Source organism: Prosopis cineraria, unplaced genomic scaffold (genome assembly GCF_029017545.1).
Source record: "Prosopis cineraria cultivar Desert tree isolate PC_DT_omini unplaced genomic scaffold, ASM2901754v1 PC14, whole genome shotgun sequence".
In the NCBI taxonomy this organism is placed as follows: Eukaryota; Viridiplantae; Streptophyta; class Magnoliopsida; order Fabales; family Fabaceae; genus Prosopis; species Prosopis cineraria.
Window position 1 is genome coordinate 27,874,896 of NW_026555345.1, and position 26,957 is coordinate 27,901,852.

The window sequence follows — 26,957 nt, forward strand, 5'->3', positions numbered from 1 at the left end:
AAAAACCTAACTTTGAGTTCTTATATTTTTTTTAATATTTTAAATTCTTATTTTTTTTAATATTTTAAATCCCACACATTTAAAAAAAATACAAATATCATAACAAAATTTAAATAAAGTACAAGAATTTAAAGTTAAAATTTTTTTAAATTCTTTTTGAATTGTGAAAGTTTTCTTCCGTTCTTTTTCTTTTAGGCAGGTTCTGATTTTTTTTTTTTTTTGGTTAAAACGAGGGTCATTTTCATTATTAGCTGTTAAAACTTATTCTCATTTCAATAATTTTCGGCCTTCATATCATAGCTAATTCAAGAATCTTTTAAATAAATGGTTCTCGCCTTCTTGGACTTTCTTTCTTTGTTTTTGTTTTTTTTTTTTTTTGGTCAGCTTCTAGTTTCATTAGGACCACCACGATCAGAGGGACAGCGTGAATCCCCCGTTTCAATGGTCGAAATAAAATAGGATATTTAACCGGGAAGCAGGAGGGCAGTATTGGAACTATAAAATTCTCAATCGCGGCGAAGAATTCTGACGCTTGAAATTGCTGCTTATTGAGCAGTTCGACCAATTCCACCTAAACCTGGCAATATTCTATATCAGTTTTTCCAATCGTTTTCTTTTCTTAGCGACCAATTTGGATTCTCCATTCCTTCTCGCCTCTTGTTCCTCGGTGAAACTGCAGCAAAATTGAATGTTGGTTTTCCCTTCGAAGTGGGTTGGACCACGGGATAGACTCCAATATTGCGAACTTGATAGCGTGTCTTTCAAATTATCGTTCTAGTTTGATCGGGGATCTGGATTTTTTGTTTGATTTAATATTCCATTTCCTTGCAAGACTCTCACAACAAGTCAATGATCAATTATATTTACTTTTTGCCTCTGAAATTCACTAGAATCAATGCTTTAGATTCATGGATCTCCGTTCATTATTTGCTATTGTTGTAGCTGGATTCAAAAGTCTTGAAGCTGGATCTGATTACTTTGCATTTTTAACATTATTATGCATTTGCTTCTTGCTCGTGGAGTCATTTCTTTTTCTTTTTCAATTCAGGGGCAAAAAAATATGGCTTTCATTGAAATGTTCATTTCTCAGAGGATTAGGTTTTGAGTGTGAATTGATTCAGACTATCAGTTTATTGTTATAGAAACATTTAGATCAATCCAAACATGATTTGGAGGTTCAGATTCATTTCAAACCGGACCACAAAAACCTTTGAGTTAGTTATATGATCATACAGAATTGTGGAAGCTTATACCAAAGGGAGCATCGTTTATAATTATGATGGCTGGAATTGTAAACATTAGTTATCGTCCCTGATTCTGCATCCAACTTAAAATTGAAAGTGATACTATTCACAACTCTCTGAGCAATATGGCTTAGCTACTTACACACACACACACATTGACGATTAGTTTAGTTGATGCAGTCACATAGACACTCACTTGTAAACATTAGCCATTGCTTATAATTATGATGGCCTTGCTAATGATGTGATCAACCAACGTTTTGCATCATCATCATGGTGGCATATCTGTTTAAGAACCTATATTAGACGGCAGCACCAGATTTTGTCTTTTCCCATGGTTGCTTCCTCTATGTTTTCCTTTTGATTCTTTATCAAATCTAAGTTCACATTGTCTCTGAATTTATTTATAGCATTTACCTGCCTTTTTATCCCCATCGTTTCTCTTTTGTTTCCCCACCAAATATGTGCTTTTGAAGTTTAAGAACTTAAGGATTGAACTTCTTGTGTTTTTTCAGTTGTCCTAGCCACATGGAGATTGATTTGCATGCTCATCGTGTTTGAAGAGTTCATCCATCTAGCAAAATGAAGTAATGCAAGGAATCTGTTTTTTATTAGTTGGCTTATTTCTTTCTGAAGAAACTGCTTAAATGACTTAAATCAGAAAGGTCCATATTATTTAAGGTTGTATACTGTTAAGCAATAAATTGATAAGTCTTTTAGATAGATTACTTGTACCTTCCAATGGTTTGCAATTTTTTTTCACACTTTCTTGTTGAAGACTGACTCTTGAAAATACATAAACTTATGTTTACAGCGTGCATATCATGAATATGAAAACAATTTTGTAGTGCTGACTTTGTTGCTTTCTATTTGTTTCTGTTTGAAGCAAAAAGAGACTGCATTGTATTTTCACTTAAAAGACTGATTGCAAATGTAGAACAGGAAAGGTACATGATTTATTGGGTCTTAGTGGTTTGTTATATGGACCTGTACTTTTCTTAGTCAGCCAAGATTCAGCAAATGGTCCTAAGTAGCCTTAATTTGGCAGGACCATATTATTCTGTAAGTTGGAGAACACTACAGTTTTATTGTTCCAGTGATTTTCTGAGGATGAAATCAGTTATTGAAGTCAAATAAAGTTTATAAATAAACTTTTGAGTTTTTGGTCTAGAATTGGTACTGCTGATAATGGGAGAGATTGTGAGAACAATGATAAAATATGATTGGTTGGTAAGCTTATTTGTGTATGCTGCTTTTAGGGAGAGTTACTATCTGTCATTTCCCTGGTTATACAGTTGGTGTTAAATCATATTGGATGTCAGAAGTATTGTCAATGTTATGGTCAATGGTCTGGTAAGTTCATTGGGGTTTTGATAGCAGGAAGATGTGCTTTCAGAGACAACTTCTAGCATTTTAGATTGTTAAAGAATTCGTAGCTGAGTGAATGCTGGTACAAAATGTCAACCAAATAGCCTAGGATGAATGCATTGCTGTATGATATTGATAAGCCCAACATCCAAGCGGGCTGTGTTTATGAGAGAAAGAGGGCCACTAAGCTACCCAAGGAGAAAGGTACAGAAATAGGATCTGATGCTGGCCCAAGGCCCAATGAGGGCAAGGGTTAGACTGTTATCTAGGGTTGTGTGCCCTAAGGAAAGGGGGGATTCTTTTGGTTGGTTCATGGGAGAGGCCTGACCTCTCAAACGTCAAGGGAGTAGCTTGACACTGTTCTATTTTGCTCCTTGTTCGTTTACAACTCTGCTGCTATTTTCTGGATTTATTCACTGTAACAGCTATAATTAGTTGCAATAGCCCTTTTTCCTCGTCCTTTCTCTATAGAAGAGGCTGTAACTAACCTGGTATAGTGATTTCTAGTAGAAGGTTTCCTCAGTTCTCTCAGATATACTTGTGGAAATATCCTAGGCTTTCTAAGACTCCAAACTTTGTCATTCAAATCTCTTCAGAAGTGATTTAGAAAGTAAATGCACGTCAAAGTTGTCTTATCCTTTAGCAATTTTAAGACATGGTGAACTTTTCTAGATTATAGAAAATGGGGAATGGAATCCTGCATAGCTTTTTATTTATAAAGTTTTTTGTTTATAAGGATGGTTCACATATTCTTAATATTATGAATCTTTCATTTGTTATCGCAAAACAGAGGCCGTGTAACATGGGATGAGGCTAACATTGAAGAAATTGAGGCAAACAAACCTGTGAGGCAGAAAATTACTGAGCCCAAGACTCCATATCATCCTATGATTGATGATGATGGTATGTACAGATCACTAGAACACTTAGACTGAATGCTTCTTCAACATCTTCTAGCACATATTGGATTAAGTCCATTCATAATTGTATGTATCTGCTTGTATACTTATAGAAACAATGTATTGCTTTTATTTTGGCAAGTTAACAGTATTTTTAAATCTGGCATTGCATTAATTGTTCTGGTAATGAGTATTTTCCAATAAAGTCTTACTGCCAAGTACTACATTTTTTTTTTGTGGCCTTTACATGGTCTGATTTCTAAATGCTAAAGCGTATTGATCTATTTGTTTGTTTATGTAGCTAGATGAAGATCCATATCTGTGCTTTTTTTTTTTTTTAAGCTCTGTGTTCTGGGTCCTATGCACAGCTGCTTATCACCTTAATGCTTTAACTTTGTAGATTCTTCATCATCTCTTCAAGGAAGCTTTAATTCGTGTATTGACAATGATAATGTGGTAGTGGGAGCTGAAGATGGGGCCTCTTGTAGCAGAAACAGAATTGGTCGATCTAGTGGCTGGACATCATCTGAGGATGAATCAGATGCAGTGGAACAAGATGATGAAGGTTTTTATTTGCTTTGTGTATAATCTGATTTTGTCAAAAAATGAAGCTTTATTATTCCTTCTTCAAAGTTTGAATCTTTATCGGGGTTGATCTTCATCTAAAATGGTTCTATTATGATGAATACTTGTTTATACAAATACTTAAAATAGTTTAATACGCATATCTTAGAACCTTAATCAAGCATGAATTGATTTAAGTTTGAAAAGATCATGAAGTTAAGTCAAGCAATTCCATCTGCTATGTAATCTGGGGATCGCCCATAGAAAATCATTAAATTTGGTATTCTTGGATTAATGTTCACTGTCAGAAAATGGATATCTAATGGCCATTAGCATGTTGCTATCAGCTGCTGTTAAATTCAGAATACCTGAAAACCAGACTTATTTGTCTGGAGAAATTAGCCATTGTGAGTCTGTTTGATGCTTTTATATTGACATGCTACTTGCTCTATTCTCACGTGGACAGATAGGAGCCTGAGGTTCAAAGAACACAGAAAAGCTCACTATGATGAATTTTTTAAAGTCAAAGAGCTGCGGCAAAAGGGTTCTGCACTCGAGGAAGAAAGCGATGAAGATGGTAATATTGAACTTGGTGAAAAGGAGAATTGTGACTCATCATCACTGAGTGCAAGTGTGAAAGGGATAGACATTGATGGAAAGAAAGAAGACTTGCTAAGTGCCCCCAGCTAATTGTTCTGGGGATGGTGATCAGCAAATAAAGCCCACTCCCTTATTTTGGGTCTTTTCTTTTATTTTGTGGATAAGAAATAACTGTACGAATCACTTGTATTCTAGGTACAAAGTGTAGGCTTTCATTCTTCATCCACAATGATTATTGATCATCCAAACCGGCACGATCCTACACAATCTTGTAATATGCTAAATGTGATGGGTCCTGACATGAACTTATAAGTCAGAGTTTTTAGGGAATTTGTTTGTGGGTATGGGCATTGTTTGCGTGGCTATAAAATGATATAGATGGGTGCTTGAATATTTTATATAGTTGATAGCTTGTGTCCTGATTGTCTCCCTCCTGTATAGCCAACACTTGAGAAATTGTATCCAAGATTTTCCCCCTTTATTGACAAGAGTTTATATGCATTATCGTGTGGATGTATATTTTACTCTATTCTGGTTGCTGGTGTGTTAGGACTTAGGAGCCATCTTCCTTTGCTAGTTTATTCTAGGGAAAGGCTAGGTAGTCCTATTTATAATGAAGAGTCAATTTAGTGTACCAGAACCTTATTGTCATGTTATTTGTGTTTTATATATTTACCATGTGTCTTATGTTGGTGATTACAGGTGTCCTAAGTTAGTTATTGTCAGTAATTATCATGTTATTTGTATTTTATATATTTACCATGTGTCTTATGTTGGCGATTACAAGTGTCCTAAGTTAGTTGTTGTCGGTTTGTATTAGGGATAGGGAAGTTATTGTTGTTGTAGATTATAAATACTTATTATGAATTATTATGAGCATGAATAAATAATTATTCAGTAATTCTGTGAGATTCTCTTTCTTTCTAGATTGGATTCTGATTCTACAGGGCTCCCTCACCCTTATCTTTACTCATTTTCTCTTTCTTCCTCTACTTTCTATTCATTTATTATAAGTTTCTACCATGGTGACTGAATATTCCCTATAGCATTGAGAATATTTTTATTTTTATTTTTTATTCTGTTTTGGAAAACTGAAAATAAGCTCTCTGCCTCCTTACTCATAAGTAGAACTAAAAATATGGAATGAGATAAGAAATATATTTAAATGATTAAATGAGAACTTTTCTTGAGATAAAATTTTCAAATGATTATAGTTATTTCAATTACTATTTGTTTTTTATGAGAAGGTACATGTGAAAAAAAAATTATGAAAAATTGTAAATGGGCTTAACAAGTGCGGAGGAAATTTATGCAGAAAAAATGGTTTGCGTTCTTGTCAGGTGTGATGGCAATGTGGCATTGACATGTCTAAATATAGACAACAAAACGCATAGAAGAAATCTGACCAAGAAAAGCCCTTATCCCATGTAATATATGAAGTTGTTAAGGAGCTAACTTTTTGACTTGTGAAAATGATATTTTAGAACTTTTTAAATATTAATGACAGTTAAAGATCTAAAAAATTAAATATGCCAACCAAAGAGCACGGTAGTTGAAAGCACAATGGTGTTTAAAAGTAAAAAACGTGATTGAAACAAAATAAACATCTCCCTTGTTTAAGATAGAAGCTCAATAAGAAAATATTTAAAAATAAACATTATCCACCCTATAAAAAATTGCACATTCTATGATTCTAGTTATAAATATTGAAAATAGTTTCTAAATATTTTTTTATTCTCAAACAGGCGTCTACTAAACTTCCACATGTTACAAGTTGTTCCACCTCAGCTTTCTTTCTTTTTTTGAAGAAAACTGTGGTTTGTCCAGTAAATGAAACTTGGTTCATAGTATCATTAATTAAAAATCTTTACGGGCACGAGTTCTCCACGAAGAGGAATCCAGGCCCAATCTTTAATGGGTATTTTCAAATTTTAGGGTTTTTTTTAGTAATTATTATTATTTTTTAAATAACTGTGTCATGTTTCCAAAGTTCGCTCTCCTCTTATAATTTAGACTGTTAAATTAAATTTTATGATTTAGATTTAATAATTTTTAAAAGTATAAATTTAACTTGAACAGTTTAAATTTATATTAAAAAATAACAGAGAAAAAAAATTAATAGTGAGAAATCAACCCATATTTCCTACCAACTTTGTCCAATATGTAGAAGCAACTAAAACTAGGGACTCGTCACAGGATTGGTGTAAAAATTTTGGTTATATCTGCAAGGGAACAAGGTCACCTTTGGTTATACAAATTTTGGCTTATAAAATGATAATCATATCTCTATTCCAATCTTATCTATGTTGGTTGTTTATAAGTGACAAGAAATGACCATTCCCAAAAATATGGACTATCATATTTTTAAGATTGGGCAAGCTTTTGAAAAAATGAGAGGAATCATGTTACCCACCTTGAATTCAACATGTTTTTATCAAAATGCCCTTGTTAACTTTTCACATATCTAGCCTATTTCCCTTGATTTTTTTTCATTTTTGCCAGTAGTCAATTATATATTTTTAAGTTAATTTTTCTTAAAAAATTAAATTTAATAACATTTTTAGTTTTAATTGTATTTATTATTTTCTCTTTAGAATATTTTTAATCTTATAAAAAAATATTTTTTAAACAAGTTTTTGAATTTAGTCAAATTTTAAATTTGATTCCCTGTGTATGATATTTTACATATCTTCCTTAATGTTTTTCTCTTATAGAGTAAAATTTAAATTTAAAATAATTTATTTTTTTAAAGAATGTTATGCATGTGGGTAAGAATTTAAACTAAAAGCTTTTGGAAAACTTTTGAAAAAAAAGGAAAGAAGGCAAATGCATTAATGCAAGAAATAATATAGTTATGACCTATTTATTTTAATTTATATTTAAATAAATAATATAAATAAATTTTATTTTTATCTATTTAAATATTCTATCAAATAAATTTATAGTTACGGTGATTTCATTCCTTTATATTTTTTATTATTCCATTTATTTTTATTATTTTCTTTTTTATTAACCAAATGTGACCTAAACTTCTTTGCCTCGGGAATAAGGAGAACCAAAATGGTGCGTAGCTGTATCTATTCAGCATTATACCCTGTTATAATTATACCCTGTTATAAGCTGTATATAATCCCAAATATTATTATTATTATTATTATTATAAATATATTGATGTTGATATTACTTTTTTACCCATGTCCTTCAACAAAAAACAAACAATTTGTCTAGATCATACTATAAGGCATTTTTTAGATATATTATTTAATCTAAAATATAAAGTATGAGTAACTTTTATAATTATTTTTTTAACTATATTCCTATTTCATTTATTTTTTAAAAAAAATTAATGCATTAAAATTTTAATTATTATTATTAAAGCTCTTATATAAAAAATTTAATGCAGGTATAGTTGCAATGATGTAAAAAATTTTAAAAAATTAGGATTTTAACTAATATTTTTTTAAAATTGTGAATCAATTATCAATTCTTTATATTTTAGTCAGGAGAGAGTAGATCACATAAGTCAAGATACAAATTTTATACATAGAAAAAAAGTCAAGATATAAATAAATATATTTAAGATTTTTTTCTAAAAAACTCATTAATTGTTATGGTGGTTGTGTATTTAATAAATAATGATAGTTATTTTGTTTAATAAGGATTAAAAATAAAATTTTCAATAAATTCATAAAATAATAGCTAGCTATTTATTACGTTTAAATTTAAAATAAATAATGTCAATTGTTTGTTATAAAAAGGGATGAAAGGGATAATTTTTTTTATTTTGTAATTATATACTCCCTCTCAAGTTCTAATTACAAATCATTCATCTCTTAAGAACTTAAATAAAATTTTTTATCTTTATTAAATATATATACTTTGATTATAAAATTTTAGAAATATATGATAAAAAAATCAATAACATACATTATAAATTGGAAAAGAAAAACCTTCTCTATCTTATACTCCCTCTATTAAAAAATATAAATTATTATTAACCGAATTCCATCCCTAATAAAATAGTTATTTATTTGTAAACTAACTTTAGTTTGTATATTTATTCCTATAAATATCCTAAAATAAATATAAAGTAATTTATTCAATAGGGCACTTTAAAAAAAGATAATGATTACACTTCAAAAAATAAAAAATATCTTACATTTTTTAACATCCAACCCCTTAAAAAATACTTTATATCTTTGAATGAAAGGAGTAAATAAGGGCTAGAGGATAATTTTATCTTTAAATTATAGATTTAGGAGCATTTATAAATTTGAACTTATTTTTTTACATAATGTTTTCTTTCCAAATTTAAAAACAATGTAACATCACATTTACTGTTAATTAAAATTAACATTGATCGTTCATTAATAAAAAAATTAGAGCTGGTAATTCGGGCCGAGCCCGACGGGCTAGCCGGAATTAGCCCGAAAAATTTCGGGCCAAGCCCGATTCGGGTTCGGGCTTGGCCCGAATACCCGAGTAATTTTATTTTTATTTTTAAAAATATATAATATATAATAAATATTAATTAATTCTTTAATTTTTAGGTTATTTTATACTAAAATATCATATATTTGAGTCCTAAACATCATTTAAGTATTAAAAATATATATTTTATATTTTTTTATAAAATAAAATAATTAATTTTAAAGTAAAAAAATTAATTAAAAATAATTTTAAAAATAAAATTCGGGTATTCGGGCCGGGCTTAGTCATTCGGGCTTTTTAAAAAAACGGGCTTGTTCGGGTTCGGGCCTATTCGGGCTGGGCCTATTCGGGCCGAGCCCGAATAAGCCCGGCCCGCCCGAATTCCCAGCTCTAAAAAAAATAATAGAAAATGATATAAAAAATTTGCAAATAAGTATTATATAAAAAAATTTATGATTTTTTGTCCTTTTTTTGGTAATTTGTAAGTTCTTTTTCTATTATTCTCTTATTAGCTAACAATCAAAGTTAATTTTTGTTAATAATAGGAGCAATATTATATCATTTTTAAATATTAAATGGAGATATTATATTAAAAATAAATTTAGGTTTTAAATGCTCCAAGACCCGCAGTTTTAAAGAAAATTTACTATTTACTCTTTTTAGATCATAATATAAATTGTTTTCTAAAAACTTTACTTAATCCAAAAACAAGGCATTGGGCAGATTTATATATATTTTTTCAATTACACCCTTATTTTATTGAATAATTAATGAGAGTGTTTTAAATAAATTAAATATTACGACACAATTGAAAATATGTAAGAAAAATTTTAAAAATCAAGATTTTAATCAATTTTTTTAAAAGAAATATAAATTAGTTAATATTTCCTCCATATTAAATTATAAGATAACTATAAAAAATTTTATTGTTTTAAAATATAAAACAATGTGAGAAGAATAAGATTTTATTGACTATACATTTTTAATATAACTCTTCAAATAAAAAAATTTAAATAATTTTTGAGCGTGCATAAAAATTTTTGAAAATTTATAATAAAAAAATTATAAAGTATTATAATTGTATTTTACTTATATACGTGTACGTAATTTAAAACGGAGAGGGTAATAGGGTAATCCGATAATAAGTAATGACACCCGAGAGGCGGCGTTAAGGTGAAGAGGTAGGGGTAGAGGGAGTAATAATTGACGGTAGGCGGGGGTAACCTTTGGGCAGGGGACTGTAGAGATGTGATTGGTGATGGTCGATGGAGGGGTTGGATTGATATCTTCACAACTCAGAAAAAGAAAAAAAGGAATAAAGAATGATTCTCACCATAAAATATCTAACACCCAGCGGTCCCTGTTCTCCACCCAGCCAGATGTAATTCAATACTCCTCCCTCACTCGCCCTTCCCCAGACGCCCCAGATATTTCCACTTCTTTGATCGTGACTTGACTTTTCATTAGTGCCTCCTAAGTCCTTCCTCCCCCATTTTCCAAACCCATTTCCCCTTAAATCATGTATCATCGATCCAAACCCTAGAGGCAAACTATTGTTTTCCCTGGATGCCATATCCATCAATCAATCAGATGCTCAAAATATCTACGCCAAACGGATCGCGGGTTAAAATCGTCATTTAATTAATTCTCTTCCATTTGCGACTCTTACCTCTTTCTCATTCTTCTATCCTCACGCTCTCCGCCTTCCGTCGCTCGCTTTGAGCCGTAATCTCTCCGTTTTCATCCTCGTCGATGGAGTCGCAGGACGAGAACTATCCCGCCACGGCTGCTGAAACTGCGTCGTTTTGGACGGACGAGAAGCACGTGCAGTTCCTGAACTCCATAGAAGCTTCCTTCGTCACCGCAATGCTGGAAAACAGCTCTCGCTCATTCCACCGCCTCCGCCCTCGCTTGCTTGACGCCTCGGAGTCCACTTCGGATCTGAATCCCCGCCGCACCATCTCCGTCAACGCTGCTGATTCAGGTAATCTTAGCGCTCCTCTCTCATTTATCCTTCTGTCTCTCGGTCCCTTTGGACGGAGATGTTGAACGCCGCGTTTGGCTCCACATTCCAAGAAATTTGCGCGCTTCCGGGATCGGGTGAAACCGGTTGTTTTTGTTGCATCGGTGCTGCTTGGTTGGGGGCGTGCGAAGTGTCGGACGGTTTCTAACCCTACAGTACAACACAACTCCCAGACCATGAAACCAAACAGGACTTACCATCTTCATTTCTCTAGTGTAAAAGGGGTTATTAATTTGAATTTTTTATATTTTTTGAAAACAACCAGCGGATCAATATTTGTAAAAAAAAAAAAATCATTCGCTCTATTTTATTATTTTCGCTGGGAAAAATTTTATTTTACATTACTTATTAAAAATATTTTTCTTATTTTCTCTAGACTTATTATTATTATTATTATTATTATTATTATATCTTTAAGTTATTAAATGAGGGATGTAGTAATACTATCACTTTTCTTTTCTTTTTTCGAAAATTTGTTTAGTGCAATGGAAACGCTTGTAATTATATATATAATACATTTAAAATATTTTAAAAACTAAATACTATATATATATATATTAATTATATATACGGATATACATAGCGCGCGGCGCGCGCGTGATGAGTATATAAAATAAAAATACAAAAGATACAGTTACTGTATTTAGTATTTACTATGTTGGCCGAAAAAGTTAGTTAGCTAAAAAATATAGAAGAAATGAAAAAAGTTGATTAAAAAAAAAAAAGGATAGATGGGGAGATCCCAAAAGATCGAACGGGACGTCACAGAGAAACTTTTCTTGCCGCCCGCGCGCGCGCGCATGTATATAATGGACAAAGGAGTCGTCACTTTTCTGTACACATGTAAACTTTACTATTCATTATTCAGAGTCAAAATTCTGATTCTTTTCTTGGGCCAAGAAATTTAATTGAGATCTGAACGTGCGCGTTTTTCGTCTTAAATGTATGCCTCTTCCGTTTAGGCTGTTTGGTTAAATGCTAGTTGTTAGCCGAAAGTTGACGGTGTAAAGTTGGCAGGATTGATGGGTGGAAGAAGCAGAATGAAGGGGAGAAGAAGTCCGAGGAGAAGATCATCTCAAGCCTACAATTCCTTCCAGGATCAGGTACGTAACATATTAATCCTAATAATTAATATGAATAACTAAACCAAGACGTTAGAGCTAATAATTAACAGTGAAATTTGGGAAGAGATTAAAGTTACGTGTGCGTGTGTGTAGGTGTTGATTGTTGAATAAATAATTATGAAAATGAATATTTTGGTGGCTCTTGTTCCTGGTGATATAAGGTGGGTAGGATATTGTTTGACTAGGACGCTAAATACGTAGCAGAATAATATGAACCTTGCTGTTAGGCCTAAATGCCTCCACATACACATAGAATAGGGAATAAAGGCGAGCCTAACCCCTATTTAAATTCAATTTTATAAAAGTTTGGGTTTAAAAAAATTTCTGTTTCTTTTTAACAAAAATCAAGTTTTGAAGCTTAGTTTTAATAAGTTTTGAAAAAATGAACTTTGGTTGGCACACAATCCTTTTAGGTTCTTTTTCATTTTAACTCTTAAATATCAAATAGATTTATTTTTAAACTGAATTTAAATTTTAAAATATATGATTATACTTTAAAATATAATTTTTTATTATTTATTTTTAATTTTTTAATATTATAATTTGTATTTTTAAAAAATGTAAAATGTTATAATTAAATTTTTTAATTTTAAAAAATAAAAAATAATCATAAAATGCTTATAGGCCTATAGGCTCAACCCTTAATCCTTTTAATAACAATCAAGCTTAAAAAAAATAATTTAAAAAAAATTGAGCTTAAAAGCTTGACCTTTATAAGCTCGGCCCATCCAGCTATTTTCCACTTGTACTCCCGCATATATATTCATTGAATCTTTTATTCTTACTCGTTTTGTGCTTGTCCAATTAATGACATGTTGCCTACATTAAAAAATTATTCAGACAGCACCCAAATATAGTTTTATATTTAAAACGAAAAAAGGGGTGATATTCCTCTTATTGACTCCAAAATATCATCCCCACCTTAGTGTCGCTGTGAAATGTTTATCAAGGTTTTAAAAATTGAACTGGCCAGTTCAATCGGTTGAACCGGAAACCGGCTCGTGGTCCGGTTCGGTTGACCCCTTAAAAACTAATCATTATGGAGTCGGTTAACAATCGATAAAATCGGATAAAAACCGGATCAATTTTCATGAGAAAACTGGACAAAAGTTAAAAAATAAAAAAATAAATTAAAATTAAAATACATCTTTCTTGATATTTAAATGAAAAGCTTCACTTATAATTAATATTAATTATGTATTTATCAATAATAAATTATATTACCAAGCATTTATAATTTATTTTTGAAAAAAATACATATTTAAATGTATTTCTTATTTAATTATGATACATAAATTAAAAATATATTAATTTAATGTTAACCGGTTTGACCCTGGTTAGATTGCAGTTCGACCAATGAACTGTGAATCAGTGCCTCGTCTGATTTAATGATTGATTCAGTTTTTAAAACCTTGATATTTATTGCAGGTACATGTAAAATGTAAATTTAGTGGTGAATTATTTTTTAAAGATCACTGAATAATTATATTATTATATTATGAGGTGATGGAAAAAAATAATGATGAACTATAAAAATCAAAGCATCACCTCACGTTTATTTTTCACAAAAGTTGTTTATTTTCTAGCTCATGGAACCCACCACAAATGTCCAGCACAGCTTTCATCTGCTTCCCCAACATTCTCACTCTCTCAAACAACTCCTTCCTTCCCTCGTCGTGGTTGCTCAGACCCTCACTCTTACCACCATTTCCAACTTGCTTGCACAAATCTCTTGCCCAAGTTTCTCTCTCCCCGATTTGGACCCCATGATACTCCTATGCTTTTAGAGCCACATTCCAATCACTATAACCAAACATGCATGGAGGCACGGTTTGCTTTGTTCAATAGCCACGGTTTGCAAACTTGGAAGAGTGCCCTACCGACCGTTGTGAAAAAACATGGCTACATGAATCGTGAGAAAAACATATTTTGAAAACCGTGGCTATAGTATTTTTCAGTAAAAAAAAAAAAGCCCATGGTTATTTTTTTTTTTAAATGTGGGATTTCCTATGATTTAAGAAAAAGCGTGGCAAGTTACTATTGCTATTGCAGCAATTTGTAGTAGTTAATGGGTTACGTTTCTCCAGTGAAACCCATAATTCGTCACCCACCAGTAGCGTCTGTAGTAAGGATAATGGGTATCACCCTCTGCAAGTTTATTGTTAGTTAGATTTAAGTTCCTTCACGTTTCATGATCTCCTTCTTCCTACCCTTGTTTTTGAGCTCTTAAAACAGAGCTCAAGAACTCTTTCTACCAACTTCCATGCATGAGTGAACTGAGGGTTAAGCTCTTGGATGGCAATATCCCAGTGAGTTGGTGACTTTGTCTAGCACCACGTGTTGAACTCCTAACATTCACTGTCGCAACTCTCAAGGAATCTCCCCTCAACGTGATCGCCATCAATGACACTGGAGGTGTCAAGCAAGCCTCTAACCTCCTCAAGTAGACTCCAGTCTTGGAATCTTTGAGGCTGGCGTAAAGCTGGATGAGACATTTCAGGTGGCCGAAGAGAGCCTTCTATGACCAGAATTCTTTTCGCACTAAGTGCATTGGCACTAATCACAAACACATCAGGGTGGGGTTGTTTTATTGATGGAGCGGGAACAAGAGGACAGGGATGGTGAGGATAGAGAGTGAAAGAGAAGACATGCTAAAGGTAAGGGAGAGGTAGGAGAGAGATGCATTGGAGGAATGAATAATGCCACGTATTAGATTAGATTCATGTGAGGGCTATAATATTGAATAAATGTTCGTCAATAGTAAATTACGGTTGGTATTAGGTGCTATTAATAATCTATTTCATAACACCTTATAATATAAATTATCCACTATTTTTTTGAAAAATAGTTCGTATGACTAAATCTATGGTTTTATCATGTACGCACGCATACATGAGCGCATGCAATATTACATTGTTATGAAAGAAAACTCAGAACACAACCAACCGAAAGTTGGTAGCTTTTGAAATTGAAAAATCTATCACATGGGAACCAATGGCTAATTTATATGCGTCCCTAACAGGTGGTCCCAGAGATTGAGAAACGGACAACATGATATTACTGATGATTCAGAGCAGGCAAGTGCTGTCGCGTTGGTTGCATGACAAGACCCTGGAATCCTTCTCGTCTCTTCTTTCAATTTTATTATTATTATTATTATTATTATTTATCTTCTTGCTAAAGTTTCTTTTTTCACTTCTTTTCGTTGTAATCAGATATTAGTTTCCCACACTACATTAGGTCTTTTTAGAGTACCATGAATGGTTTTGAACCCTAATTCTCACTTTATAATCCTATTTCAATTATTTGGCTAGCTGTACATGAATTCCACCATTAAATTTATATGAGTTATGTTTGATATCATTTCTTTAAGGGTGAGTAAAATTAAATCGAACCGAATCGAATTAAATTTTATCTATTTAATTCGATTATTTAATTTTTTGGTTCAATTTAATTTTTTATTTTAAATATTTCGGTTGATCAGTTCAATTCGATTAGTAAAATTTAAAATTAAATCGATTGAATTACATATAATTTATTAATTTATAAATTATATTTAACTTATAAATTATTTTATTTTATTTTTATTTTTTATTTTAATAAAAAATAAAAAATAATAACATCACTTGAAACCCTATTTTGATTAGTTACTCTCAACCTTATTTTTTATAAATTTTTTATTTGATTATCATGCCCTTATAATATTTAAGTTTTATGTCATATGGATGTAATTAAAATGAGCTCATATTAAAAAAATAAATAAAAAAAGGGCTCAATTTTATAGTGTTGTTTGTTTTGATATTTTAAAAAATAGGCCCAATTTCAATAGCTCAATATAAAATTAAAAAATTGAATTAACCGATCAAATTAAATTATTAAATTTTGATTCGATCCTTATTCGGTTTGATTTGATTTTCATTTTTAGTGTTATTCGATTGATCGGTTCTTGCATATTTTGAGATCAAATCGAATCGATCAATGTTCACCCCTATGTTTGTCTATGAATAATTTGCTGGTCGAGTTAATAAAATGAGTAAATTATTTTTATCAAAAATAAATGAGTAAATTATTATTTTTGTCATTACAATCTAAAGTCATTTTAATTTTTGTTGTTTTAGCTCTATATTGTTTTATTGCAACTTATTTTTAACTTTATATAAGCATATAAGATCCACACTCTAATTTCAACATATTAGAAACCGAGATGGATGTATCAAGCAATTGATCAGACATTGAACATATTTTGCCGATTGTTAGTTAATCTCTTTTGTAAAATGCCCTAAAGTTATGGTTATGAATGGAACGAAAATAATTGCTTTGATGACAAGGAAACTTATTAGCGGGTTGGAAGTACAAACAAATCTTTCTCTGTGATCGCAACGTGCATGTTTCAGCCACGGGCTTGTGTCTCTGTTTTCTTGATCAGCGTGGTTTAAGTCATCAACTGGAATTTATGCAAATAGTAACTATAATATCTCTGGCCGTTTGAATACTTTTTAGAATTAATTTTAGGATTGAATTATAGTTTTAAAATTTTTTATCCAAATTCTATTTATTTTTCAAAACTTTATTTAAAATAAGCTAAAATTTGTTATATTTTTGAAAAATCAATTCTGGTTTTCATTCAAAATTGATTATAAAAAAATTATCCAAATATTCTTAATTTTATCAGAAGTAATTTTTGAAAATTTATGCAAATGTCATCACTTTTTAATAATAAATTTTTTCAATTGAAATTCAAACACGCCATTCATTAATTGGTATGAAAGAATTTAGATTGAAGAAGTGAAAGTGAAAATGAAATTATGAAATTTACTTATTTGATATGTAGGAATTCAATTCTCTAAAACTCAATTTCATCATGAACTATAGAAGTCGCTAGAATTCAATTACATCTCTCTCACTTAAATAAAATTGTTATCTCACATCTATCACTGTATCAAATAACATATTTCTTTTCTCACTTCTATCATCATATCAAATAGCATATATTTTATTATTTCACTTTCACTTTTCCTTCTATAAAAAACTTTTCTTTTCATGCCAAACAGGACATAATATGAAACAATGAGAAGGGAAGGCCAAGGGAAACGAGAAAAAAATTGGTTTTTTATATTTTTCATTAAGTAATCATCTAGCCTAGAGCTCCAACTTTTATTAGCATGTCCTTTTATTTTTTTCGTTATTCATTTTTTGAGTCACCCAGTTAGATTGGAATGTTTTGAGTTGAACATTTTTTTCAGACGTGATATGTTTTTTTTTATTGGGTTAAGGGACAACTGGATTCCTAAATTATAGATTAAAGATAATTAGTTAATCAAAAAATAATAAAAGAAACCACCAGGAAAAAATTATAGAAAATTATTCAAAAATTACAAACAAGAACCCCAAAAATTAAAGAAAAATACTAAGAATATTTTCTTGATCCTTTTTGACGCTGCACTGTTTTTAAAAGTTGAAGGAGAATATTATATAAAAAAAATAAATTTAGAATTTCAATTGTTGTTGGGCTTATAATTAAGGGTCAAATTACTGTTTAAATTTTTTTGATTTTGAAACATATAAAATATAAAATAAAATAATTCTTTAGCTGTACTGAAAAAATGGGTGAGCTTTTTTGGCCAAAAAAAAATAGGTGAGCCTCAAGGTACATGGTCCCACTATTGTTGTTCGTTTAAAGAAATATTGAATTTAAATTGTTGATGTGTGTATGTGTGTATTTCAGGGCGAAAACATTCAAAAGGAATGAAGAGAGAGAGAGGGAGGAAAAGTGGTGTGATGAACTAAGATTTTTCGTTTGCTAGACACCATAACACAAATCAATATATTTCATATAATCCCAAACACAAGTCACACCTTCCACTTTGTATGATTTTTTTTTTTTTCAATTTCACCCTTTCATAATATTTCCTGTGAGTAGAGTAGAATATTACACATGAGAGAGAGCAGGTTTTGAAAGATGACACATTTAAGAATAACTATAGAAATTTAAATCTTTTCCACACAATATTAATAATTTAAAACAAAAAATATCATCAACTGTGAAGAGAAAGAGAGCGGTAGACAGATAGGGAGGGTCGCCGTCGATGGGTTTGGATAAACATAAAATGGAATTTGGAGAAGAGAACAGGATAAGCCAATGAGAGGATTGGCATAATTGGTGGCCTCACAACCATCACAGATTGAGTTTCCCTGCTCGTTTTCAAATGAGCACGTGTTTAAGATGAAATTTATATCATCTAGATAAAAAATTTAGATGATTCAGATTTAAAATATTATTATATTATTATATATTATATTTATTAAAATACAAGCTATAAAAATTATAAAATAATTGTAATAAATGTTTTATTTTTAATCTAGTTTTGATTTAATTTAAAAAGTTTAATTTAATATTAAAATTTTTATAATTGATGTCTATTGATTATTTAGATTTATTCTGCACGGTTCAGAACTATGTAAGATACATCTGAATAATCATTATATATCAAGCATAAAAATTTTAATATTAAATCAAACCTGTTAAATTAAATCTAAATCAGACTAAGAATAAAAAACTTATTAAAATTATTTTATAATTTTTATTTTAATAAATATAAAATATTAAATTTAAATTATTTAGATTAAAATTTGAATGATCTATATTTCATCTCAAGAATAAGCATGGAAACCAACCGCCGAAGATCACTCTCGAACCCAGGTCCAAGGGGGACCCACTCAAACTCAGTCTTTAATTTTCATTTGCTTATCATCTTCTTCTACCACTTTACTCGCTTCTCACTGCCTTTGTTTAGATGCATGAAGGTATGTGTGATTTTTGAATAAGGAAACTGCGGAGATTAAATCATAAGACGATTAAGATCAAAATTATTAAAATATTAATTAAATTGACGGAGCATTCTCGTTACTGGATAATGGATATCATAATTATAATTAACTTTATAGTCATCGTCTTTGATTCGTTTATAATTATTATGGTTCACTTACAATGTTGTTCTGAACATTATTACTTGTCTTTCTTGACCATGAAGGTTTTTGTTGGTCCATGAAAAATGATTTTCTTCAGCTTTGTTTTTTTATTTTATTTTCTTTCTTTCTTTTTAAGGCCGCGAAGATTCCTGCAGCTTGTTTAGAAGAATAAGTAAAACTTAAAAGTAAAAAACTTCTTTATTTGGGAAAAAAAATTAAATTGATTTAATGTGGTATTTTGAGTGCAGTTTTCGTTCGATCATCTTACTTTCCTTTCTTCTTTAAATTTTAATATATTTTACAGTATTTATACTGACAATTGACAAAGCATTATTTCCTGATGTGAAAGTACCATAACAAGACAAAGTAATGGACACTGACAACAAAACTAAGTTGCCGTATTGGTTTGGAAAAAAAAGAGAAAAACTAAGTTGCTATAATTTAACTCAAAAAGAATTTGTATAAGAATGGCTCTTAATACAAAATTTGTATGAAGTCTAAAATATTGTTATATCGATAAATACTACATGAATTGATGATGAACTGGACGGATATATTTCATTATTCCAATTCCAAAGCAGAGGAATATAGACCAGCAATACATTATTAAAAAAATTGTTGCTATAATTATATTATTCAATTATTATTTACGCAGACGTGCGTCTTTTTGGACGAGCACCTTCTTCAAGATAACATTCTTGAAAATGTTAAATAGTGCTTGTCCCTTTCCACAGAGAGATTTTTTTTAGTTTGAATAAAATCTCATTCTTTTATTTTTTTTACTTAAAATACATATTTAATTCTCTAATTTTATATAAAAGTTTATTTTATTTTTTAATTTTATAAATTATTCTTTAAATTTTTAATCTTCATATCATTAATTTCTTCACAGCAAATTTTTACATTAAACTTTTAAATGCTAATAAAATATTTTTAAATTTTAATATATTAAGTTTAATTTTTTTAAAATAATAATAATTAATATAAAAATAATTATTTAAAATTATTAATGAGGTAAAGAATTAAAAAATACTTTATAAAATTAAAAAATGAATTAAAATCTTACATAAAATTAAAAAACTAAGTGTATTATTAATTTTTTTAAAAGACACCCCACATAAATGATGATGGGCTACCAGCCAACAGACGTGGTCCAGCCTCACAACTCAAGAACATCGTTGAAAATCCTTGCGGTGATGTAAATCCCGTGATCATAAATAATCCACAAGTATCAGTATAACAACTTTATTAATACTCTCCCTAATCCCAGCCATAAAAACTTCTGATAAACAATTAATAACACGATTCATATATAGAATTAAAATCTTTTTCTTTCCTTTATAAATAGAACATGAGAGTAGACAGCACTCTATAAATACTTTTTAAATTGTAAGATTATCTTGATTTTGATAAGTTTTTTATGCATATAACTTATTTAATTTTTTTAAAAAATATATAACATAGTATAAATGTACTCCCTCCTCCATTTATGAAAAATATTTTAAAAGGTTTATTTAATTTTATTTATAAATTACAATGTATATTTTTAAAATTATCTTTTATTAAAGAACATAAAATCATATATTAAATTTATAAAAACATATTTAAAATTTTACATATTTTTATTTTTTATAATTTTTTATTAACATTGATAAGATTAATAAAAATAATTTATAAAAAAAAACCGAATGTGTACGGTTTACACATGCACACACAAGTAGTTCATATATGCATGAAAACGGAAACTAACGAAAGAAACGGAAGTTTCTCGATTAGAAGACGTAACGTAGTACCTTCTAGCGTTTTCCTTTCCTTTTCCCCTCTTTTCTCTCTCTTCCCCAGTTTTTCCGTCCTTCATTCCATTTTCTCTCTCATTCATAAATTCTCATGAGAACCTTCTAGAAATGCTTTCATAATTCCTCCGTCCCTTCCCTCCTTCCACTTTTTCCCTCATCTCTCTCTCCCCGCTTCTGGCTCACCTTCCGACGATGCCGGTCTTGAACCCTCCCAAAGACACCACTTTCAGGTAAATTTTACGAGTTAACCTGATCTCAGGGTCATATTTTCCGGTGCTTTCTGGCTAGTTTTATATGGCTCCGCCGCCGGTGGATCACAACGGCGAGTCCACGGCCGGTGACACCCAGAGATCTATTCCAACGCCGTTTCTCACCAAAACGTATCAGCTCGTCGACGACCACACCATAGACGATGTTATTTCGTGGAACGAAGACGGATCCACTTTCATCGTTTGGAACCCTACCGAATTCGCCAGAGATTTGCTTCCTAAATATTTTAAGCACAACAACTTCTCTAGCTTTGTCCGCCAACTCAACACCTATGTAATTATCATATATCGTCTTAATCTTCTTTTTTCAATCCGTTGAATCTTTAATTTAATTGTATTTTATTTTTTGTATATTTGCAGGGATTCAGAAAGGTTGTACCCGATCGGTGGGAGTTCTCGAACGAGTGTTTTCGCAGAGGCGAGAAACGGCTTTTGTGCGAGATACAGCGACGGAAGATTTCAACACCTTCGACGCCGCCAACGATGTCGCCGGTCGCGAAGGCCGGAGCCACTGCGACTGTGGCAGTGCCGACGCCGGTACCGTTGACTTCTATACCGACGGCGATGCCTATCATATCGCCATCAAACTCAGATGAAGAGCAAGTGATTTCGTCGAATTCGTCGTCCTCGAAAGCTCCGGCTGACCTCATAGATGAGAACGACAGGCTGCGGAAAGAGAACGTCCAGCTGTCGAAGGAATTAGCGGAGATGAGATCTCTCTGTAACAATATTTTCTCTCTGTTATCCAACTACACCAACAACCAAAACGATGGTGCTTTGCAAGGAAAAGACGCCGTGAAACCGCTGGATTTGATGCCGTCAAAACGGAACTCCGGTGAGGCGGCGGAAGAGTTAAATCCGAAGCTGTTTGGGGTGGCGATTGGGGCGAAGAGAGCGAGAGAAGCGACCGCTGGAGCGGAGGAGGAGGACACACTGTTAAGCTTACACCAGCCGGGGCCAACGGAGGTGAAATCTGAGCCGTTGGATTGTCAGAACGTTCGAGAGAATCAGGAGACACCGTGGCTGAATCAGTGCGACATGGCTAATCAGAGTGTGTGTAATTAATTAATGGGCACACACCAGTGGGGGAATATGCTTAGATCAGGATAGGAACGGCATAGAGAATCCGGGTCCCGTAATACGGAGACGCACGTACGAGCCAAGGGTCACGTGCGTCGTTAACCGAGTGGGACCAGTTCCTAGAAGTTTCTCAGAGGCGCATTCACGGAGTCTGCATCTTTGAAAAGAAAACGATGCGCTCTCTCTCTCTGTAGTTTAATTATTTTGCCTTTCTATTTTTGCATTGAATTCAACTTTGGTCTCTGTATTGTAGATTAGATCAAAATTTATGTAGATCCCATATTTTTATTACTAAATTTCGTCGCCCTAAGGAAGCGAATTCAGAAACTTGTTCCATCTAATGTCTAAATTCACGTGCCTTTCCTTTTGTTAATTTACTAATTTAACTTTTACTTCTTCCGTCTTTGAATTATAGAATATTTTTAAAAATATTTTTTTATTTTAAAATATAAGATGTCTTAAGTAAATTAAGAATTTATTAAATGTAATAATTTTAATATTATTTTTTATGATTAATTTTGGTTTTTTTAATAGGTTAAATTATGAAGATTTTTAAAATTTTATATTTTTAATTTAAAAAATAATAAATATATTTAATAAAATTTATTGATACGTGAAAGTTTATTTAAAATAAAAAAAAGTAAGGGAGAAGGTTTTGATCATGTGTTTATTAGATGGTCAGCAACAGGTTTGTTGTGCGCCTAACATCTCCTAAGCCCATTGACTCATTCTCAATTGCCATCCTTAAATGCATTTAGGGGGTGAGGGGAAGGTTACGGGGAAACGGGGAAATTATTTAATAGTTTACATTGTAATTAAATTTAATACCGTTCATTTAAATACTTGGTAGAGGAGTGAAAAAAAAGTAATATTTTCTTTGAAATTCTAAACGACAAATATTTTTGGAAGTCACAAAAAAGACCAAACTAATATTTTTTTTTTTTATGAAGGAGAGGGAGTAGTTATTGGTCATTAGATTATGCTCTCTCTTTAAGTGATTGAAATTACTCTCTCTAATCCTATTTAAAAGAAAGAGAGAAAATTTTTTTAATTTTATTTATAAGTCACGTCATTAAATTTTTATTATAAATTTTGTTTACCCTCCATTGAATATTGAAGAGAGAAAATATATTATTAAATTGTGTGTATTTAATAAGGTTAAAGTTAAAAATTTATTTAAATTTTAAGACAGAATTAATTAATTTTAAAATTTTTTTATACTGATAAAATATATTAAAAGTGACTTATAAATAAGATTAAAATAGTATCATTTTCTTCTCCCAGTGGTGAGCATTTGCATGCTGGTAAATTCTTGAAAAAAAAAAAATTGGTCATCTTTTTTTTTTTGAGCCAATATATTTTTTGGTTTGGTAGTTACGTCTTTTGAAGTCATCGTTGAGCTTGATCGTGAGATATTGGGGACTTGTGATGACGGCCGGTGATAATAAGTTAGAATAAAATGCTCTAAACTCTTCTTTATTTGTTTTTTGGTGAACAAACTCTTCTTTATTTTACTTTAATTATATATATATATATATTATTTTATTTTTTATATCTATATAGGAACGTTTTCTAATATAAATAATTACAAAATTGAAAATACAAACATTTTCTCTATTTTAAAATTTTAATTTCATCTTAGCTGACAGTTAAATTATATATATGTTTGACTAAAATACTCATTCTTTAAATATAGTTATCTAAAAATCATTCTAATTATAAAAAAATTAATGCATATATATATTTTTACTTTCTCATCTATATTTTAATTTTTAGTTACATACATATATTTATTCAGTAACATTTTCTAAAATTTTAATGCATAAATTGGCAAAAATAATATTGTAGAGAAGCAGTTAAAAAATTAATGAAATAATAGGATTTAATGTTATAAGATAGTCAATATAATTTAAATATTTTTTAAATTTTATTAATTAAACATAAAATTTAAAATTATTTATTTAAATATCAACGTAATTATTTAAATTTTTTAGTTTCGGAGAGAGAGAATATACAATCAAATTATAAAGTTAGAATAATAATTTTAAAATTTTTAACATATTACAAATAAAAAATTAAGTATTTTAGAATTTTTAATGGAACATTTCTATCTATTTTAATAATTAAACTAAAGTGTAGGTTTTGAAAATATAAGAAAGGTCAATGTAATTCGAGCAAAACAAAAAGAATGTCGTTGTATTTCATTCTATAAATTATGAGACTATTTACTTTTTTATGTTTTAAGGATGATATTACTAGGAATTGTTTTAGTTTTCTTATTTTTTGGGTGGATATATTTTTATAATTGCAAATATTAAAGAAAATAGGGATGGAATGGCTAAGATTTGTCAATTACACATGCAGTGCTTGTGTTTTTTTGTGTGAAGTTCGTTTGTAATATTTGATTTAATTTAGTTTTATGATTCTTAGGGTGACATCCTTGCATTAGTTTTATGTATTTGGTTCTTAGATTTTGTAAATAAATAAATTTCCAATGGAGTTTGAGAACATTGTAATCATTTTTTCATCCCATCTTTTGGTATTGTTAAAATTCTAGAAATATTATCACCTCTAACTCAAACTAATAGTATATCACAGGACATAAAATTGAAAGTACAAGATAAATTAATTTAATTTCGTTAATTAATTGAACCAAGTACCTTTAATAATCACTATCATTGTAATCTTTTGTATAATAAATGATGATGGCAAGAAGCGTCTTATTTGGACGGAGAACACTTGAATAGAAGGTGGTTAAGAAATACGCACACACATACTTCCTTTATTTAAAAATAAAAAAAATTAATTAAATCTCACTTCTCAATAAATAGTAGTCATTTTTTATATTTATTTTTATTTAATAACATATTTTATTTTAAAAAATATAAAGTAATCTATTCAATAGAGACGTCTTAAAAAAATATGACTTATTTTTAAAAGAGTTAAAATGTTATATATTTTTAAATATTTAATTCTTTTAAAAATGATTTATATTTTTAATAGAAGAAGTATATATTAATTTTTTTTTAAATTTTCATATAAAGAGTAAGTTTTTGCTTACCTGAATTTAAACGATATGAGCTGCAGGGCAGGGCCATGCGTTTCCCCTTTTTGTTCGGCTTTGGCACGTCTTGATCACACATCAAGTTTCCGATTAATTATGTAAATAAAAAGTTGAATGAGATGCAACAAGAAGCTTCGATGTTTATCGTTTCCATCTCCTTTTTTTAATTTTTTTTTTAAAGGTGATTGATAGGGCGAGATATGATGTGGATCTAGAAGGCGCTGCAGTGACTTTCTCATTCAAAGGATGAAGAGAGAAAATATTAGAAAGAGTGTTTCTGGGTACTTTCCCTTTACTTGGCAATGCATGAAGGTGGCACAAGAAGCCAAAACAGTCAGATTTTTTTTTTATTAAATATTAAGAGTTGCTTGAAGAGAGCAAAAGTAGGCTCCAAAGTTCAATGATTGATCGCCAAAAATACAAAGCTCCAAAATTGGTCATGTCCCTCATCAAACCCACACTTTCTGGCCCTTCCTCATTTACGCTTTCTTAGACCCTACTATTAATTAATTATTTCCTTTATTATTTTGCCAGAAACTATCAAAGAGAACCAACAAACTCACTTCTCTGTTTACCGTAGGTGTGTTCAATCTGTACCAATTTCAATTGGTTCAATATATAATCAGAATGAGTCTCGTCCAAGTTCAAAAACAATCAAAATAACAATCAAAATGAAATTTTGTCAGACGGGACAAAAAAAAAATTCAGGATGGGATAAAATGGGACACGAAATTATTATTAAAATATCTCGTCTCATCCCGAATATTATATATATATATATATTATTTTTAGTTTTAAAATATAAATTAAATATATTAATATAGTTTATACTTATATTAATTATATCAATTATAATTTTAATACTTACAATTTTTATATAAAATTAAAGTTTTTTATATTGATAATTTTAATGATATAAAGTAAACAGGGTAATATCTTTTTTTATAATATATTAATTATATTAATACAATTTATTCTTATATCTATCTATTTAATAACTTTTATTTATATCTTATTTCTTACTTTATTTTTAAAAGAGAAATTAGCTTAACACATCTCAACTAAAGTAAAAAACAATAATTTGATATTGTACTTGATTTGTCTATTGTTGCTACTCTTATAACCTAAAGATCATTTATAAGTATTATAATAATGTGTAGTTGTGATTAATATAATTCAATAATTAACTTTAAATTATTGTAATTTATGTACTTGTGTTGTTTTGATTTTAAACTTAATAAATTATTTAATTTAAAATTTTAATGAATCTTATTATCTAGATCTTTTTTTGACATTATTCGATTTATCAGAATGGTGAGACTTTCAAATTTTATCTCGATTCCTAATAGAATGAGACGACTTTCAGGATAGAACAAGATATAGAACAAAAATTTATTTTTGATTTTTCTTTTTGGGGTGAGATACAGAGTTCTATCCCATTTCATTCCGTGAACATTTCTAATTCACCAGAAATTTTCAAATCCCGCTGAAAGAATTTATCCTCAATTAATGGAAATAAAAACTCA

The 26,957-nt window shown here is 30.1% G+C and overlaps 3 protein-coding genes across 6 annotated transcripts; all 3 read left to right on the plus strand.

The window, feature by feature from the left end:
* The first annotated feature begins 475 nt into the window (after window positions 1–475).
* Window positions 476–5,176, plus strand: LOC129292175 (protein phosphatase inhibitor 2-like). 4 transcript variants are annotated; one of them, XM_054929723.1, is made up of 5 exons: window positions 476–555; window positions 1,760–1,831; window positions 3,403–3,515; window positions 3,912–4,076; window positions 4,542–5,176. In XM_054929723.1, the coding sequence occupies exons 2-5, from the start codon at window positions 1,827–1,829 to the stop codon at window positions 4,763–4,765; spliced, it is 507 nt and encodes a 168-aa protein (XP_054785698.1). In that variant the 5' UTR covers window positions 476–555; window positions 1,760–1,826; the 3' UTR covers window positions 4,766–5,176. The 4 variants fall into 4 exon arrangements, with proteins under 4 accessions (XP_054785698.1, XP_054785696.1, XP_054785697.1 ...); XM_054929721.1 differs by having other exon boundaries at window positions 550–690; XM_054929726.1 differs by lacking the exon at window positions 476–555 and adding an exon at window positions 596–708.
* A 5,299-nt stretch (window positions 5,177–10,475) lies between these two features.
* Window positions 10,476–15,572, plus strand: LOC129292125 (uncharacterized). The gene is made up of 3 exons (XM_054929647.1): window positions 10,476–11,090; window positions 12,147–12,232; window positions 15,276–15,572. Exons 1-3 carry the CDS (start codon window positions 10,859–10,861, stop codon window positions 15,306–15,308), a joined length of 351 nt encoding a protein of 116 aa, XP_054785622.1. The 5' UTR covers window positions 10,476–10,858; the 3' UTR covers window positions 15,309–15,572.
* Window positions 15,573–21,012: 5,440 nt separating this feature from the next.
* On the plus strand, window positions 21,013–22,694 carry LOC129292555 (heat stress transcription factor B-2b-like). Its single transcript, XM_054930118.1, has 2 exons — window positions 21,013–21,561; window positions 21,648–22,694. The coding sequence occupies exons 1-2, from the start codon at window positions 21,313–21,315 to the stop codon at window positions 22,350–22,352; spliced, it is 954 nt and encodes a 317-aa protein (XP_054786093.1). The 5' UTR covers window positions 21,013–21,312; the 3' UTR covers window positions 22,353–22,694.
* Window positions 22,695–26,957: the final 4,263 nt, after the last annotated feature.